The sequence below is a fragment of the Microcebus murinus genome, chromosome 7 (assembly GCF_040939455.1).
Source record: "Microcebus murinus isolate Inina chromosome 7, M.murinus_Inina_mat1.0, whole genome shotgun sequence".
In the NCBI taxonomy this organism is placed as follows: domain Eukaryota; kingdom Metazoa; phylum Chordata; class Mammalia; order Primates; family Cheirogaleidae; genus Microcebus; species Microcebus murinus.
The window spans coordinates 17,497,136-17,514,085 of NC_134110.1; the positions used below are offsets into that span (position 1 = coordinate 17,497,136).

The 16,950-nt window shown below is 46.9% G+C and overlaps 1 protein-coding gene across 2 annotated transcripts in view; it reads right to left on the reverse strand.

The window, feature by feature from the left end:
- PCSK6 (proprotein convertase subtilisin/kexin type 6) overlaps positions 1-16,950 on the reverse strand; it is a 165,857-nt gene that overhangs the window by 102,845 nt on the left and 46,062 nt on the right. For both annotated transcript variants that reach the window (XM_076004820.1, XM_012764589.3), the window contains exons 2-4: positions 15,677-15,781; positions 1,665-1,775; positions 985-1,128 (exon numbers count right to left, since the gene is read on the reverse strand). In XM_076004820.1, the coding sequence (XP_075860935.1) occupies positions 985-1,128; positions 1,665-1,775; positions 15,677-15,781 (360 nt within the window). The remainder of the gene's footprint in view (positions 1-984; positions 1,129-1,664; positions 1,776-15,676; positions 15,782-16,950) is intronic.

Below are 16,950 nucleotides of genomic sequence, written 5' to 3' on the forward strand. Positions count from 1 at the left end.
ACAACATATGATAGGCTGGGCATGGTGGCTCACGCCTGTAATCCTGGCACTCTGGGAGACCGAGGCAGGAGGATTGCTTGAGGTCAGGAGTTAGAGACTAGTCTCAGCAAGAGTAAGACTCCATCTCTACTAAGAATAGAAATAAATTAGCTGGACAACTAAAAATATAAAAAACTGGCCAAGTGTGGTGGTACAGCTACTTAGGAGGCTGAGGCAGAAGGATTGCTTAAACTCAGGAGTTTGTGGTTGCTGTGAGCTAGGCTGATGCCACGACACTCTAGCCCAGGCAACAGAGTAAGACTGTCTCAAAAAAAGAATGATAAGAGCTTTCCAGTAGTCTTCAAAACTCATTTCTAAGGGCTGCATAATTATATATCAAATGGATACAATATGCTTTACTTAGCCACTGTTAGGCACACAGGTTTCTAGAGTATTTACTGCATTTATCATATTTACTATATCTCGAGCTCTCTTCTTTACATTGATGGATTAATCCTTACAGTAACTCTAGGAGCTAGCAATCCTCTTATTAACCCCACTTTACAGTTGGTGACACTGAAGCACAGAGAAGTTAAGCACTTTGCCCAGAGGCCTCAGAGCTAGTAAGTCACAGAGCCAGGATAGGAACCCAGGGGTCTGGATCCAGGGCCCATGTTTTAACCCTGTAACTGCTCATGCTGCGAATATCCCTATGATGACTATCTCCACGCATGTATTTCTTAGTTCTTTAGGCTCCATCCCTAGAAGTATATATCACTCCTCAAACACGTGGCCCAATCCCTCTGCAAAACCCCTCCCCTGGCACCAGGACAGTAGCAGGTAGCAGGATGTGTGTTTCTCTAAACTTCCCAGCAAGGCTTTCTTTATTTCCTAATCTAATGGGGCCGGGAGAGAAATAGCACCTTACTGTTTTTCAAACTGTTATTTATTTAATGACTGGCACAGTTGAATATCTTTGCATGTTAGTTCCAAGGCTTCACTTACATAATTTGGGGCCAGGTCGGGGTGATTTCGCTCTATGCCATCATCGAGGATGGTGACCACCACGTTTTTGCCCGTGTAGCCCCTCTTCCACGCTGCTTGAACATTCATTTCTGATCGGCAGCGACTGTTCTTGTCGCCACAATGCTGTATAGAAGACACAAAAGCCCCACCCCGACACGGACATTCCTGACACAGAATGGACATTCTGTGGGCGCCTGCAGGGAGGCACTTACGGTTGCAAGTAAATAAGGAGGAAATGTGTGCCCTTGTCTCATGTGGTGAAGACCCTCTTCCCCCCACCCCGATCTGGATGAGCAAAGGTGGAGGGGGCTCCCCTGGCTTTTTCTGCACCTGCGATCTGCCTGTCATCGTCCCAGGGCATCAACTCTCTTCGGGGGACTCTGTCTGGGGCCAGTCATCACCACTGAGCTAGTCCTACAGGCTGCATCAAATCGCTGCCCTGCTCAAAGAGCTCCCCCTGGACTTTCACATAATTTCAGAAAAAAATTCACAACAAAGCGCATGCTGCACAGTCTTGAAGTAGGAGTTTCACACACTCGAGATGAAATGCATCTGTCTGGAGCTGCCCCACAAATTTAGCTTTGTTGGGGGAAATTAACGTGTGTCAGAGAGGTGGCACAGTAATGCCCTGGGGCAGAGAGGGGCCCCAGCCTACTCACCAGGTACCACATGTTGGACCAAATGGGGTCATTGAAATAAAGGGCCTGCGGGTCACTTCGCACCTGCCTCTTCACCCTGCGTTTCACTTCTTGTTGTTGCAGCCATTTCACCTAGCAGGAAGAAAGGCAGTTACTATCTGTTCTAAGATTAGTTTCCTGATTGTATGTAGCCTCTCTGTAAATGCCATAGGTCTGTCTCCTTTTGCATGAATATCTGTGTCACAGTAGATGTTTAGATGATGAGTTCCATGGGGCTATTTTCACTTCAAAGTCACCGCATTTGAAAAATAAGAACTTGCCTGCATACATGTGTGTGTAGAGGGGAAACAACACCTCTGATAGATTCTGAAGTCATTTTATTTAAAAAAAAAAAAAAAAAAGAGGGAGGAGAAAGAAAGACCTTGTGAAGTTGCAGATAAATTGCTGACCCTTGTCCCGAAGAAAACAGGAATATACGGATGAAGGAACGGATGAGTGAGGAAACTGTTTGGTCAAATTATCATTAGAAGTTGCTCTACAGTGAGGACACGCATAAGTCAATTACGACAAGCCATATATTGAAATTTCTGACAGCCACTAGAAACATGGTACCTAAACACGAACAGAGAAAAATCTAGAAAGGGATACAGCAAAACATTCATGGCAGCAATTCCTGGATGATGACATTATTGCTAATTTAAAATTTTTTAATTACTTTCAGGATGTTATAACTGTCTCTCAGTCAGCATGATTTGCTTTCCTGATCAAGGCGGAAGAGTCTGAGAGGTAGCGTGACTGAGGATCAAGAGCGAGGAGCTGGGAGCCGGCTGCCGGGATGGCAGGCGCAGCCCCTCACTCGTCCGCTGTGGGACCCGGAGCGGGCAGTGGGCACGCCTCGGTGCTCACTTGCACAGTGGGAGATCCGCGTTGTCACAAGGGCTAGCACACGAACCAGCGTGTATAAAGCGCTAACCAGTGCCCGGCACATAGCTGTTCTTACAGTCCTGTGTGTACGTTCTTTTAAAGCTGAAGAAACGTTTTCATCTTTAAAGGAGCTTGAGGAAGAGAATCCACGGGCCCTGAGTGAAAACGTTTTCTTTGGTCTTGCTGCAGAGGCTGCACCTGATCCAGTAATGCTCGAAGCATTACTGGGGTTCAGCCTGGTGCGGGGGGCCGAGACGGGCAGGATGAGGATGAGTCCCCAGCCCCTGCTCTCAAAGGAGTCTGCGCTATAGTCAGGGGCACCCAGCAAGCAGACAAAGAGTGTGATGTGAGCTCCAAACAGGGCAGGCTGCCTGGAGGAGGTGGCATGACGGGGAGGAGGAGAAGAAGGAGGGAAGGGATGTGGCAAGAGAAGTAGGAGGAGAGGGGAGGGAGCCCAGGGTGACCTGGGGCTGGTGATTCAAAGCAGTCCTGGCAGCTAGAATGGCTGTCACGGTGAGGAGCTGCCTGAGGCTGAGCAGACAGGCACCCCCGGGCCTGGGGAGAAGATTTCCCTTCCTTTTCCCTCAGCCTTGACTTCCCCCACTGTCCTGTGGGAGGAGAGCTGAACACCCCCATGCACAGCCTCACATCGAGGGGTGGGGATTGATCTCAAAGGCACCCTCAGTGTACAAGACAAAATGCTCAGAGAGAAGTGTCATAGCCTGCCCCACCACCAATGTGATTTGTCTATAAAACACCAGTAGAAACACTGCAAAGAGCTCAAAATCAATGCTGGGTCAGACACTTCCAAAAGCCTCAGCACCGAGCCCTAGGTAATTTATAACAGCCACTGATAGATACTTCTATGGAAAATAAAACGATAAAATGAGATATTTTGTTCATAACACTCGCTGATGGCATTTTGAAACTTCTCCATATATTACCACCCGAACTAGAAAGCTTTTACCGGTATAAAATACTGCAGGCAATATTTCATAATCTGTTAAACACCCTATTATAAAATACAGTGGTATGTGGATCCCTCAGAGCTTCAAGTTCCTGAGGTGTCTCCATCGCTCTTGCCAGGCTGAGCCCTGTTTGTGCTAGAGGGCCCCGGAGTCACTCCTTGACCTGATAACATCCTGCACCTTTGACTGCTGGGCCCCCCAGGCCACGCTCCCAGTAGGAGAAAGAGGCAAACTCTGCTCTTTCAAGCCCAAGTGGACGACTCCCCAAAATCAGTTAGGTCACGTGGGAAAGCATGTTTCCAGACGTCACGGAAAGTTCCCAGTAGTGGGATGAGAGTCCGGGCATCCTGGCCCCGCTGTGGCTGGGCTCTGGGTAAGACCCTGGCTTCGCACGCAGTTCTGAGGGTGGGCTGGGAAAACGGGGTCCATAGCACAGTGCGGGGCTCTTGCCGTGGCGGGGTCTCAGGAGCAGCCCTTTCCCCGCCAGCAGGCCTGCTCACTGCAAATCGCTGACAGCAACCCAGGCACTGTCAGACAGCCAATGGAACCGAATCCTGCGAGACAGATGATTTGCCAGGCGCGGGGTGTCTGAGCCGGCGCTGTGGACACAGGATCCAGGTGGACGGCACAGACACAGAGGCTGACTCAGCCAGCAGTCAGCCAGTTCATTCCTCTGGGGTCCAGTCACTGCCTTGCTTCTCACCCAGCTCCAGGAAAGCGCAGGGGATTCCAGATCCTGCTTCCTGCCCGTCACAAAGAGGAAGCCATTTTCCAGGTCCACCTGCCCTGACTTCTCTGGAGAGTGGGCATCCTGTGGCCACTTACTCTGCTGCTCACTCAACAAAAACATATGAACTCTTCCCGTGCATCCAGCACTAGGTCCTGGGAAGATGAGCATATACCAGGAGCAGGGCGGTCCACCCCTCCATCCCCAGCTCAGATGCAAGGCTCTGCTTCCAGTGCTCCTCAGGCTGGAACCTGGGGCCATCTGGCCACTCTGGAAAGGTCAGAGGTATGCCAGTGGCCCAAAACCAAGTGACTAAATCTTTAGTTCTCCCACCAAACAGAAGCAGCACCTGTGCTAAAGGGTAACCCTCAGGTAAGCATGTTCCAGAGTTTTTGTTATATTAACTGATGAAGCTATTTGTAATAAAGACTACAGAGTTTAGGACCTCTAAGCACATGTCACTCATGGAACACAGTCTTCTGCAGAACTTGCAAACAGATGGTGAGATGGTGAGAGTGGTGACGGGTGGGAGGCAGACTTCACTCCTGGACTATTTCGTCTTAGGCACGCAAGTACCTTTGTTGGGAAAAGCAATGGGAGATTCTTTGTAGGATTTCAAGTATTCTTCCTCTCTTGGGGGGTCCGGGGGGCTAGTACAAATGGGAAGTCATAAGGTTTCTCTGGCCGTTTACTTGGATTGTCACTTTACACTGAAGCATCAATCATGGGTCATTGAGCAGATCCCTCATAACTTCGACGTGGGATTTCGGACTTTTCTCTTTGTGAAAAATGTACAGGAGAGACAGTCGTGCACATTTACTCACCTTTCAAGGCCACAGACTTGGAAAATTCGTCCTAAACCCAAGTAAGCCTACAAATGAGTGGGCCAGGGGCAAAATAACAGTTTTGTGGCTATGTGTGTATGGTAAAAGTTAAGCTCTTACAGAGGGGCCCCCAACCTTCTTATGGAGGAGAGAAATTTGTTCTTTCAAAGCTTCACATCCCTGGGTTGAAGGAAGAGGAAATACTGTACACAGGAAAGTGCCTGATCATTCTATTTAATTTTCTTTACGTTTTGGATACAGGGTCTTTGCAGATGGAATTAACTTAAGGATCCTGAGATCAGATCCCCCTGGATTATCCGGGTGTGCCCTACATCCAATGAACTGTACTTATAAAAGAGAGGTGGGGGAAGGAGAGGGGGCCGTGCAGAGACAGAGGCAGAGATCGGGGTGATGCAGCCACAAGCCAGGGAACACTTGGAGCCCCCAGAAGCTGGAGGAGGCAAGGAAGGATTCTCCCCCAGAGCCGCTGGAGTGAGCGTGACTCCAACGTTTGGACTCCAGAACTGTGAGACAATAAATATCTGTCATTTTAAGCCACCCCACTTGTGGCACCGGTGATTTGTTACAGCAGCCCTGGGAGATTAAACAAGTTTAAATCACAGCCTTAGTCAGGGTTGAGATTTACAGTGTTTGAGGATTTGCGAGGCTGTCCTGTGAGAGAGGGGTCGGAAGCCCGGGCCCGGTGCCAGTGTGAAGGCATGGAGTCCCAGAGAGGGAAGGGCCGTGGTGGCTGAGGCTGCAGGGAGCAAGGGAAGCCTGCACTGGGCAAGGGAAGGGGCTCGAGGCAGGGCTCTTCATCAATACTCTAAAAACCCAACCGGCCATCCCTGTCCCCGAGTGGTGCCATCTCTGGCCAGGACCAGCAGCCCCACACACAAAGATCTCCCAGACCCCAGGCTCTTAACCTGACCACTCTCTCCCCTGCGCTACATTGGGTATTGGAAACCAGTCCCCATGGGCATCTCGAATTAAAGCTGCCCACGGTGAGACCTGTTCCCCACCCAGGTCCCAATTATCCTCCCAAGTCTCCTGATTTGACAGCACTAAAGTCCACCTGCTCCCTACACCAGAACAGACTGGAACCCTCCCTAACCTGAGTTGTCTCACAGTGGTCTTCTAAAGGTGCCAAGATCCTGTGCCCTCCACTCATCACTGTGCACTCCCTGTATCTGGACAGTCACAAGGGCCCCCGACAGGGTGTCTCTGCCTCCAGCCTCTATGTGACTGCCATATGACCAATCTATGATGCAAGTCTTCCCCCCTCCACCCGGCCACCCCCTATGGCCCTCTGAGGCACCCAAGGCCTCCCTAGCCTAGTCTCCCAACCCAGAAGGCCTGAGCTGCCTACAGCATCCCTGCAGGCCGGCTGTTCCAAGGGACAGCTCTGTGCCTCTGACCAAAAGGCCCTTCCCCTCCTCACTGGGCCAACCTTTAACCCTCCATCCTTCAACCCTCACAACCTAGAAACCTTCTCTGGTATCCAGGCTGGACAGGATGGGGGTTCCCTTCCGGGCTCCTAGGGCCTTCTGCAAGTATCTTTACCACCACATCACCCCAATACATGGATATTGTCTACTTAGAAGCACTCCTTTCCCTTTAGAGAGAGGGATGTGTCTCAACCATCCTTGTTTCTCCAACTCTACACGAACACCTGCACTGTAACAGGTACTTGCTCAGCAAAGATTCGGACTAAAGTACTGTCTCCTCTTTCTCATGAAAAAGCAAACTGAGAATTGTCCCTGGATGAATGCAAAGTCAGGCGTGTCTCCCTCAAAGGCAAGGGCCTGTCTGTGCGTCCCCATTCTAGCACTGGCCCCAGTCTGTGACAGCATGTATTTGGATGATCTGATCAACCTCTGCTCCCTCACTGGTCTGTATGCTACATCTGGACAGGGACTGTGTTTGCTCACCACTGTTATTTCAGTGTGCCAGCCAAGGCATGGCATACAGCAGGGGCTCACTAAATGCTTTTTTTATTTTTTATTTTTTTTGTGACAGAGTCTCACTCTTTCGCCTGGGCTAGAGTGCCATGGCGTCAGCCTAGCTCACAGCAACCTCAAACTCCTGGGCTCAAGTGATTCTCCTGCCTCAGGCTCCCGGGTAGCTGGGACTACAGGCACGCACCACTGTGCCCTACTAATTTTTTTTTTTCTATTTTTAGTTGTTTGGCTAATTTCTTACAGTAGAGACAGGGTCTCACTCTTGCTCAGGCTGGTCTCGAACTCCTGAGCTCAAGCCATCCTCTCACGGCCTCCCAGAGTGCTAGGATTACAGGCGTGAGCCACGGCGCCCGGCCAACTAAATGCTTCTTGAATGAAGGAATGAAGTTACACTTGAGATTGTAAATATGAATACATCTCAGATTATAACTATGCTGCCACCACAAGGAAACTTTTAAATACATGCTACTGAGTAGAAAAATGTGACTGGGTCTTATTGATGCTAGACGACATTGTTGCCTATTTTTTTTTTTTTTTTTTTGTGGAAGATCAACTATAAGTGATTTGGGGCAAGGGCTAGTTTTGGCAGATGTCACTGTTTGCCTAAATACAAACTGTATCTCTTTGCAAACCTGTATAAAGTATCTTGATTTCTTTAAAGTCATATTTTGAAGGTGGAACTTCACTCTGACCTTTTCCTTCCATCTATTTTCCAAAGGTTTGTAGGTTCCGCTAAACATGCAGCACACTTCTAGATAAGTTATTTGCTCTGGGGAAGAAAATTCTAGTCACCAAGAAGGCTTCATAATCTTCTCAAGATTATGTTCGTAGCCAACACTTTCTTTTTAGCGTGTGCCCCCTCCAGCTTTCTTCTCAAGCAGTCAAATTAAAATTAGGCATCTGTTGAATGTCCTTCTGCTGATAAGATAAGGTAGAATTTAAAGATGCTCATAAAAACATAACATAAACCAGCAGAGACCCAGGAGGAGCCTTGCCATGGTCCCAGTAAATGGTCGGAGATGTCACGGGTTATCAATGCTACTGAGTTGTGATAATTGTCCAAGCAACCTTCCAGCAGGGGGCTGTGGGTAGCCTTGGCCATGCCCTCTTCCCTATGGGCCACAGGTGGGCCAGAAGCTTGCCTGACACATGGGGCCTGAGGCTCCAAAGTCTTTGCTCTGGGATGGCGCTAAGGCGACAAAGGGCATTCACAGAGGCCCCTCCCCTGGGGACCCACCGGGCATCAAGCGGAAGGGCCTACATTTGAACAAGCTGCTAACCTTCCTTAAAGGAGCCACCGGCAGGGCCGCAACAGTTGAATTTGCGTAGGTTCTGCACTGTTGTCTCAGAGCAAGGGAGACAGCTCCGCCAGCTCCCTCTGTTCTCTTTCCCTTTGTTTCATCAACGTGAAAAGTGAAGGACGCTTTATTCTGTAACTGTGAAGGGACAAGGAGGAGTCCCTGTATTGCAAGCCGACCCCAACTGCACACAGGGCACATCCGGGGAGGAGGTCAGGCCAGACCCCCAGCGTCCGGGAGCCACCAAACCCTACAGCTTCCTCCAGGAGGGAACAATTGTGCGGTTTGAGAAAACAAACCTCTCGCTCTATGTGGGCGGTGGGCACACTGCCTGGGCCTCAGCCTCAAAAATGTAAAGCCGGGGTGAGATCAGCCCACCTCTGAGCACCTTTGCTCCCATCTGTCTGTGAGGCTTAGGCCACAGTTCTCATGGCACTGACTGCTCTGAGCACCTCACTGGGCCAACACCCCGCCCACTCGAGAGCTAAGTGAGAAGGCTGAGTGGTGAATTTAAAGCAAGAAAAATACTGCTCACTGGCAAGTGTGTGTCACCTTTCAGTGTGCAAGGTGGCCCTGCTCTCCCTGACAGGCAATGCTTAATGCACATGTGAACTAAGTGGGGAACAGCTGAGGACCTCTTGCCTGGGGGCCAACAGTCCCTCAAGGAATGTTAGGACAGGCTCTAGTCTAAACCCCAGAACTGTGTGCAAAATGGTGTGGGCATTAGCATATGATTTCTTTTTTCCTCTGGAGAGAGAGTCCACAACTTTCATCTGCTTTTCAAAGAGGCCTGTGATGCCAAAATGGTTAAGAGCCATGAACTAAGCTGGACTCACAGAGGTAGCAAGTGGATCAGCTTTGTCCACATGGGAGGGGCTGACACAACTGCTGTTATCTTCCTGGAGGGCAGAGGGGACCGTCACCATAAGCCAGCCTCATTAAAGCCAATCTCAGTGAGATGCCCAAGCCCACCTGTGGTCACCTTGGGGTAGGGGTTGGGGGTGCCAGGCTTCTATGGCAACTGCACAGCTGGAACCCAGTGACTGAGCCCAGGCATTAGAAGTTGGAGGAACCAAAAAAATAAAAGATATTCTAACTCCTCCTAGAAACCCCTCGCCCCCATGTCACCCAGGCAACTGGGAGCCCGGCTCCCTCTCCTCTTCCCTACTGCAGCACTGTATAGACCAGATCTTGGATTCTTTCTGCAAAAGCTGAACTGCATTTGCCAGAAGACCCTAGCTTAACAGTCTTAAGACAGGACAGTTCTCATCCTGCCAGCTTGGAAATGGGACAGTGGGTGTAAAAGTACGTGGGGAAAGTAAAGCCATTCATTCATGTGTGAGTTAGTTCTCATTTCACTGCAAGGAGACAGAAGGTCCCCTCTCCCCACTGTCTGCCACTTGCCTCCACTCATTAATGATGGAACAGGTGGCCAGTGCCTACCTAGCTTCACCTATTGGTAGGGGCTCAACTGTGTCTCCCTAAGTTCTTATGTTGATGTCCTAAACCCCGGTACTCTAGAATGTGACTGTGTTTGGATATGATGTCTTTAAAGAGGTAACTAAGTTAAAAATGAGGTCATAAGGGTGTGGTCCTAATCCAATCTGACTGGTGTCCTTATAAGAAGAGGAGATTAGGACACAGACACACAGAGGGACAACCACGTGAGGACAAAGCAAGAATGTGGCCAACTGCAAGGGACCTCAGAAGAAACCAACCCTGCTGATGCCTGGGACTTCTAGCCTTTGTAATCAATCATGAGACAGTAAGTTTCTATTGTTTGAGCCACTCAGGCTGCGGTCCTCGGTCACAGCAGCCCTGCAGACCACACACCTATGGAGTCAGACGCTAGTCAACGTGCATGAAGTCCAGCTACCATCAGTACTTCTGTTATTTTAGCTTCAGCAATACAGCCTTGGTAACTCCAGCTCTCATTGGGATTTCTGCTGTAATTTAACCAAAGTGTGTCACAATTTATTTCTAAAGTATTTACCTAGAAAGACGTTGATAAGCAAATAACCTACAATGTGCTTATGTGAATCTAATCTGTGAAAACTGAGATACGTTTCCATAAACATTTACTATGCATCAGTCTACTATTTACAAGGTAGCTGCTGGACCTGGAAGGGAGTAGAAACAGATGAGATGTAGACTCGGTCCTCAAGGATCTTCTATTGCATTGCCAAGAGCAGGCCTTGCGTGCTTCCAACTACACGCTCCTCTCCCCCAGTGCATCCGCGCACCAGATCAGCCTGACTTCCCATTACCTCTCGGCCAGCTCTGGAATACTGAACACCCTCCCCACCCTCCTGATGGTCCAGGCCTCCCAGGAATCATCTGCAGCTCCCTTGCCAGCCCTGGCTCTGTCACTGTCCAGATCCCAAGCAAACCGAACCAGTCATCGTTCCCACTCTGGGGCCAAATCTAGAACATAAATATATAACTGCTAGGAAGAGCAAGCCACGGCTGAGGACTCTGAGCCGGCTTCCCTGTGGCAGGGGTGCTTAAGCCGAGAGGGGAGGGTAGGGAAGAAAGAGACAGCGGGGAAAGGTGGGGAGCAGTCTGTGCAAAGGGTAAGAGTGAAGGTCATTCAAAGAGGATCGTAAAGGCCAGTGTGGCTGCAGCTCAAGGAGCCACAGGAGGCCAGACCAAGGAGGGCCTGGGAGGCTGGGGCAGGTAATCCTAAGGGACAGTGGTACCATCAGACTATGTATGTCAGATGACCCCTTGAAAGCATGGAAGCTGATTGGTAGAGGGCAAGGATGCCCACAGGAGCCCAGTGAGGAGAGCAGTGCAGTGGTCCAGGTCAGAGAAGACAGGAGCTTGGCCTAGGGCAGGAGACACAGGACATGGACAGGGTGGAGTTGTACAAAATGCAGATGAATGCTTCTCTCTGAGACAGATGGGGGCAGAGACAGTGAGCTAAGTTTAGAATGTATAGACTTTAGAGTTGTCCTCGTGACATCTAAGTTTAAGTGCTGAGCATGCAGGTGAAACAATAAAATGTTATCTTTTAAGGCATATTTTAAAATTCAAACTTTTTACTAAGTCATAGTAGCCATGCCACTAGAACCAGTTGGGCTGTGCTGAAAATGTGAGGAGACAATTTGTCACTGTCATCTGATCACCCCAGATGGTAGTGATGGTATATGAGACAGCTGGTTAGGACAGCCCCAGATTTCTACCAGGCAACTCTACTGGGCAGCAATCTGCCCCCACCCTCCACCCATTACACAGTTCATCAACCCCTGAGACCAATTTGGTCACTTACTGTCTATGTGCTTTTATTTGCCAGGAACTTTTTGTTTGTTTGCACTTCAAATGGCTCTAGCACACAAAACTGTCAGATAAAATTCCATCTGTGGTTAATGGAAAGATCTGCTTAAATGTTGCATCATTGCTGGAAAGAAACCTGAGCTGTGATTAAACTCTGGGGGCAAAGTCCCATCCTACAAAACAGAATGCCTACTCCAGGCCTTGGGATCATTTCGCAACTTCTGAGCTTTTAAAGCACTAAACGAGGCATCAAACCGAGAGTTCCAACCACCCTGGAAGGAGCTATCAAGGGCTTCCCTAAGAACAGCTTTATCCTTCCATTTCCATTATCAATCCGACTGAGGACTGCAGTGAAGGAAAGGGCTGAACCCAAGTCATTGTGCTAAAATGTAAGGTTTGGAAGACACAAGCAGCAACGTCTAACCATAGCCAGCTTGGAACATAATCAGAACAAGTAATTTAAAAAAAATTTGTGAGCCCTTTCAGCGATTGGTGGATGCTTCTGTAACATCCACCCTTCTCCAGACTTTTGGCAAAAGAACAAGTTAAAAACAAATGCTTTCAGTTTGCTTAAATGACAGTCCTTGGAAAAAACCAGCGACTGATACCGCACGCTGAGAACACTGGGGCTGCTCCCTCAAGGATAGGGCTGAGCAACAAGGCAGTTCAGCAAAATGACCCTTTTCAAAGATGATATAAGAAAAAATCAAGTGAAGGTAATTAAGAATGAAGGAAAATGATTGCACAATTCTGGTACTGGATCAATGCAAAAGAGACGCTTAATAAGTGTGTGTGTGTGTGTGTGTGTGTGCGTGCACCCACATGCGTGCAATTAAAGAAGAAAGTCCTGTACTTGACTCCTCTCCCACCTTGTGTTTTGTTTGGTTGTAAGAAATGTACATTCTAGCTTTTATGTGACATAGGGGTGGATTGTAAATTCCACCACTTATCAAAGCACTTTTATATAATAGAGACTGGAGCTAATTAAAATAAAATACCATCTGCATTCGATTGAACTTTATCCTAAGCTTATAACATTCATTTCCAGTTTGGTCATTCAAACACAATGGTGCCTTTGCATTCCAATGTCTCTGTATAATATGAAATCATCTTTTCCTTTTGTTAATAATATTAATTACACAACCCTACAGATGTTAAGGTGCCACAAAAATACTTTGCTAATGTAGGAAAACGTTTCTGATGTGCTGGAAAAAAAAAAAAAAAGATAACCCCAAATCCTTATATAAAACAACCAATTTCACCAAATATTTAATGGTAATGACTAGGCAAAGTAAATATTAGTCAGCCTGACAGCTAATTGATTTGGTTTGCATTAAAACTAGACTCATTTAAACAGAGGTATTTCAGTTACGATTCTGAATTCATAATTGGTGCGGATGTCTATATGCTTTCCCTGGGGCTAAAAATTTAATTAGAACTGTGAGAAACAATCATCCAATCACGTAGAAGTCCCAGGCAGGCTGGGATGCCCAGGCTGTTTACCTTTTTTTCTCTTTCTTCTTTACTGGCAGGATGCATTGATATGAGCCCTGCCAGGAGCTTATTAAGAAGCTCTGTAACAAGGAGATTTTTATTTGAAAAAATTTAACTACCATAGCCTTTGCCTAGGGAGGCTATCCTTCCTTCTGTTTCCTTCTAGAAGACAACTGACTACTGGGAATACTTTGCCCTTAGACCCCAACTGCATACAGTCCTTTAAACACACCTAAAATGAATAAACCCAGCAGCCCAGATGCGGCAGAGACAAGACAGGTCTGGGGTACAGCAGCGCCCAAGGCCTCCGCAGACCCTCCCTCAGCTGCCTCCACGAGCCCTGTTCACACGCGGCTCTCCCATCCCAACTTCGACTTTGCTGTGGGCGTGGGGACCTGCCAGGCACAGGGCGCTACACCCAGCAGGTGCACAGTTAATATTTTTTGGAAGGAAGGGAAGACAGATCAAGTTGAGTACCTCTAAAAGTTTTAAAACATAGTCACCAAAAACAGAGAATGTAGACAAAACACAGATTAAGTCTCCTACTTCGACTCTGCCTCAGTGCTAACAATTGAGAAACCCCTTAATTAATTCTTGGAAACCTGCACGGAAAAGGAGTCCAAAAAATCCACTGTCCCAGTCTCTTCTCAGAGCACGCCCATGTGGGGGGCTTCCCGCCTGCAAACAGCTTGCCCCTCATTGTAACTACATGCATGGTAGGAGCTTAACAACTCCAAAGACTTCAGATGAAGAACAAGCATGTTGCCTTCTCAAGACAGATCAATTGCTTGCATAAAGTAAAACCAAAGAGGGTTGCTGCAGTGACTTCCTTCCAAGCTTAGAATTTCTTCCAAGATGACAGATGACAGGCCACTCTCCACCTCACAGAACCCACGCCTCCTGCAGGTCTGTCTGCATACTCTTTGCACAGAGTACCCTGCTGCTCGTGTTCTACTGATCCACACATTGTTCTGAGTGCACACCCCCGATTTCCCCACCTTGTGGGAATCAGCAAGTACAACCCGTCTTTCTTCCTAAAGGAATTAAATACACTGGCCCCTTTGAAAACCACTCCTTCACGTTCCATGGTGTAAGCGCAAGAAGATATAATCACAGCACCTTATGATGAGGTGAGATGATGTATGTTAAAGTGCCCAAGCACATAATAATCCTTTAAAAAAACATTAAATTCCTTTCCTTGCTCTGAAGAAATAATAGGATTATCACAATGTTCTGTATCTGTCTCTATCTATCCATCTATCTATCTATCCACTCTCCCATCTGTCCATCCATCCACCTATAAAATAAATCCACAGATATATTCAAGACATGAATGAGCTCTATGAGAACCACTTCCTCATGTGCTTCAAATCAGAACTGCCACAGAGTGATGCCCCAGAGGAGCATCAGAAGGGTGACTCAGGTACAGTGCCTGGGATAACCCATGTCTCCCAACCTCCCCCAGCTCAGTCAATACAAAAGGAGTCATGATTGTTAGTGGGGTGTCTTGGGGCAACACCAAGAACCCATTTTTCCATGGAAACTAATGTTTTCTGGGAATAGTCGAAATATCATGCACTAGTTGGGGAGCCCAAAATGGCATTTAGCATGTTGCTTTTTAAGAGAAGATGATTTCCATGTTCTAAAACTATGATCTACCAATAGCCAAGTTTCCTTGTTGGGGCTATGACTGCTTCTCACATGAACTTCATTTTTCCTCATGGCATTCATTGTCTTGTGATATATCACACATTTTTCTATCTCTTGCTTCATGTTCCATCAGCTTCCCAGCCAGCCCCACTGGCCCTGCTGTGGACAGAGTCAGCCACATGGCTGGCAGGTATTCCAAAAATACCTGTTGAATGAGTGAACTCATCAAAGGCTCACCTGGTCATGTCAAATTTTTAATCTTACCGAGTATCTGTTCACTGATATTTGTCAAATATTAATTTCAAATCTAAGCAGAAAGTATAATTAACCACCCAATAAATATGAATTATATTAAAACTTAAAATGTTAGCCTCTTTCCAAATCACATTTGTTTTAATCTCAAAGATCACATGAATTTTTAAGGAAAAAAAGCTATATTTACTGCCCCAGTTTTCAAATTTATGATAACTATTAAGATATGTGTTATGACAACCACAAAAACATCCATCTGCCTGAGCTGCGATTTAATTATTAAAATACTCATTTGAATTGCCTAGTGTTTTTGCTTTATGGGCAAGATTCACATATGTATCTCCAATTATTGTGTATTTTGTTGGTTTTAAAAATATCGATAGATCTACAATCATGTGATTATTGTTTCAAATTAAGATCAAGAATTTAAATTTTTTTTTTTTTTACAAGGAATTTAAATTTTCAAGTCTGCCAAGGGACCCAAATATTTGGAGCATTTAGATGGTATGATATGTATCTACACATGTGTCTTGTTTTATTCAAAATGGATGTGGAAAACTAATGTCATCTAGAATCATATTAAAATCTAGACTCAGCCATTTTTAGGACCATAGACCCAAACACTCCAGCCCTTAGGAAAGTATCCTGCCCATCTGTACCTGAGGGTCCATTCTGAGGAAGTTGTGAGGGCCTCTGCTACTCAAGGTCGATCTTTTAAAGGTTTTGCTATGATAAAAATGGTAGTAATCTTCCAAGGTTCCAATCTGCAAAACAGGAAGCAGAATACCATTAATAAACACAGTGGTACAAACAGCTTCAAAAATCCTCCGGCCCACAAGTCTCTTCCTCATATCTGAGAGGCTTATTTTCCTAGAGGAAACATTTGCTCCCTCATGCTCCCCCCTCACATCTCTGGCATGTGTTCAGTGTTTGTGAACGTGAAGGTAGATTTAGAGACTCCTTTTTAGATAAACACCACTAAGTAACGTTTCCCAGGAAGCACACACTCCATCAAATCTTGTAGTAGATTAACATCATTGAAAGTTTGCACTATCTTGGCCAAGTCTTTTAGACAGAAATTAATGTTCATTTAGGGTCAAGTATCCCTGAAGTAGCTAAGTTAGTGTCAAGTCAGGTCTACACCAAAATATTCATTTATAAACAAACTCCATCCTCTCCACCCCATGGGTAAACTGAAATATCGAAGAAATGAACACTAGCTCTCAAGTGCAACAAGGAAGCCAAAGAAAACACGTAGATCCATCTGCATGGGGATTGTGAAAGGGTCAGATGAGAACATCTGAACCCCCGGGTGTCCCAATTTTCTGCCAGGGGCAGTTTGTCAGGACAGATTTCAGCATGAAGGCTGCACAAAACCAAGGGCAGCACCAACGTGCCCCAATGTGACAGCTCTTGAGCACAGAGACGCTGTTCTCTGCGGCCCGCCTCTCATCCTAAATTTCACTCGCTGTAGAAAATTGCTAGTTAATCACCAACTTCAAAAAAATCTTTTAAAAAATAAAGATGGACTGAATATTATAGAGACTCTCAAGCTGCCTTTCTCGGTCTAAATCATACTAGTTTCTTTTCCAGCTTTTGATTAAAAGATGAAATTAAGGTTAATTGTCCTCTAGAGTAGTTCTATGTGGTGGTTTTGAATATAGGTTTTTATGGTCAGACAAACCTGGTCCAAACCCTGACCCCCCCCACCCCACCATTTCCTAAGTTACCGTGGGCAAGGATATTCAACCCCTGTGGATCTCATTCCTTATGTGTAAAATGCGGAGTTAAGTAGGACTAATGTCTGCCCCACTGACAACAACCTCTTGGATGCCCTCACCTCAGTCACATTTTGTCTGCTATGACCTGACTTCAAGAGAGTTGGCCGGAGGAGCTTAGATGCTGTGAGTGGCCATTTCCATATCTTTCCACA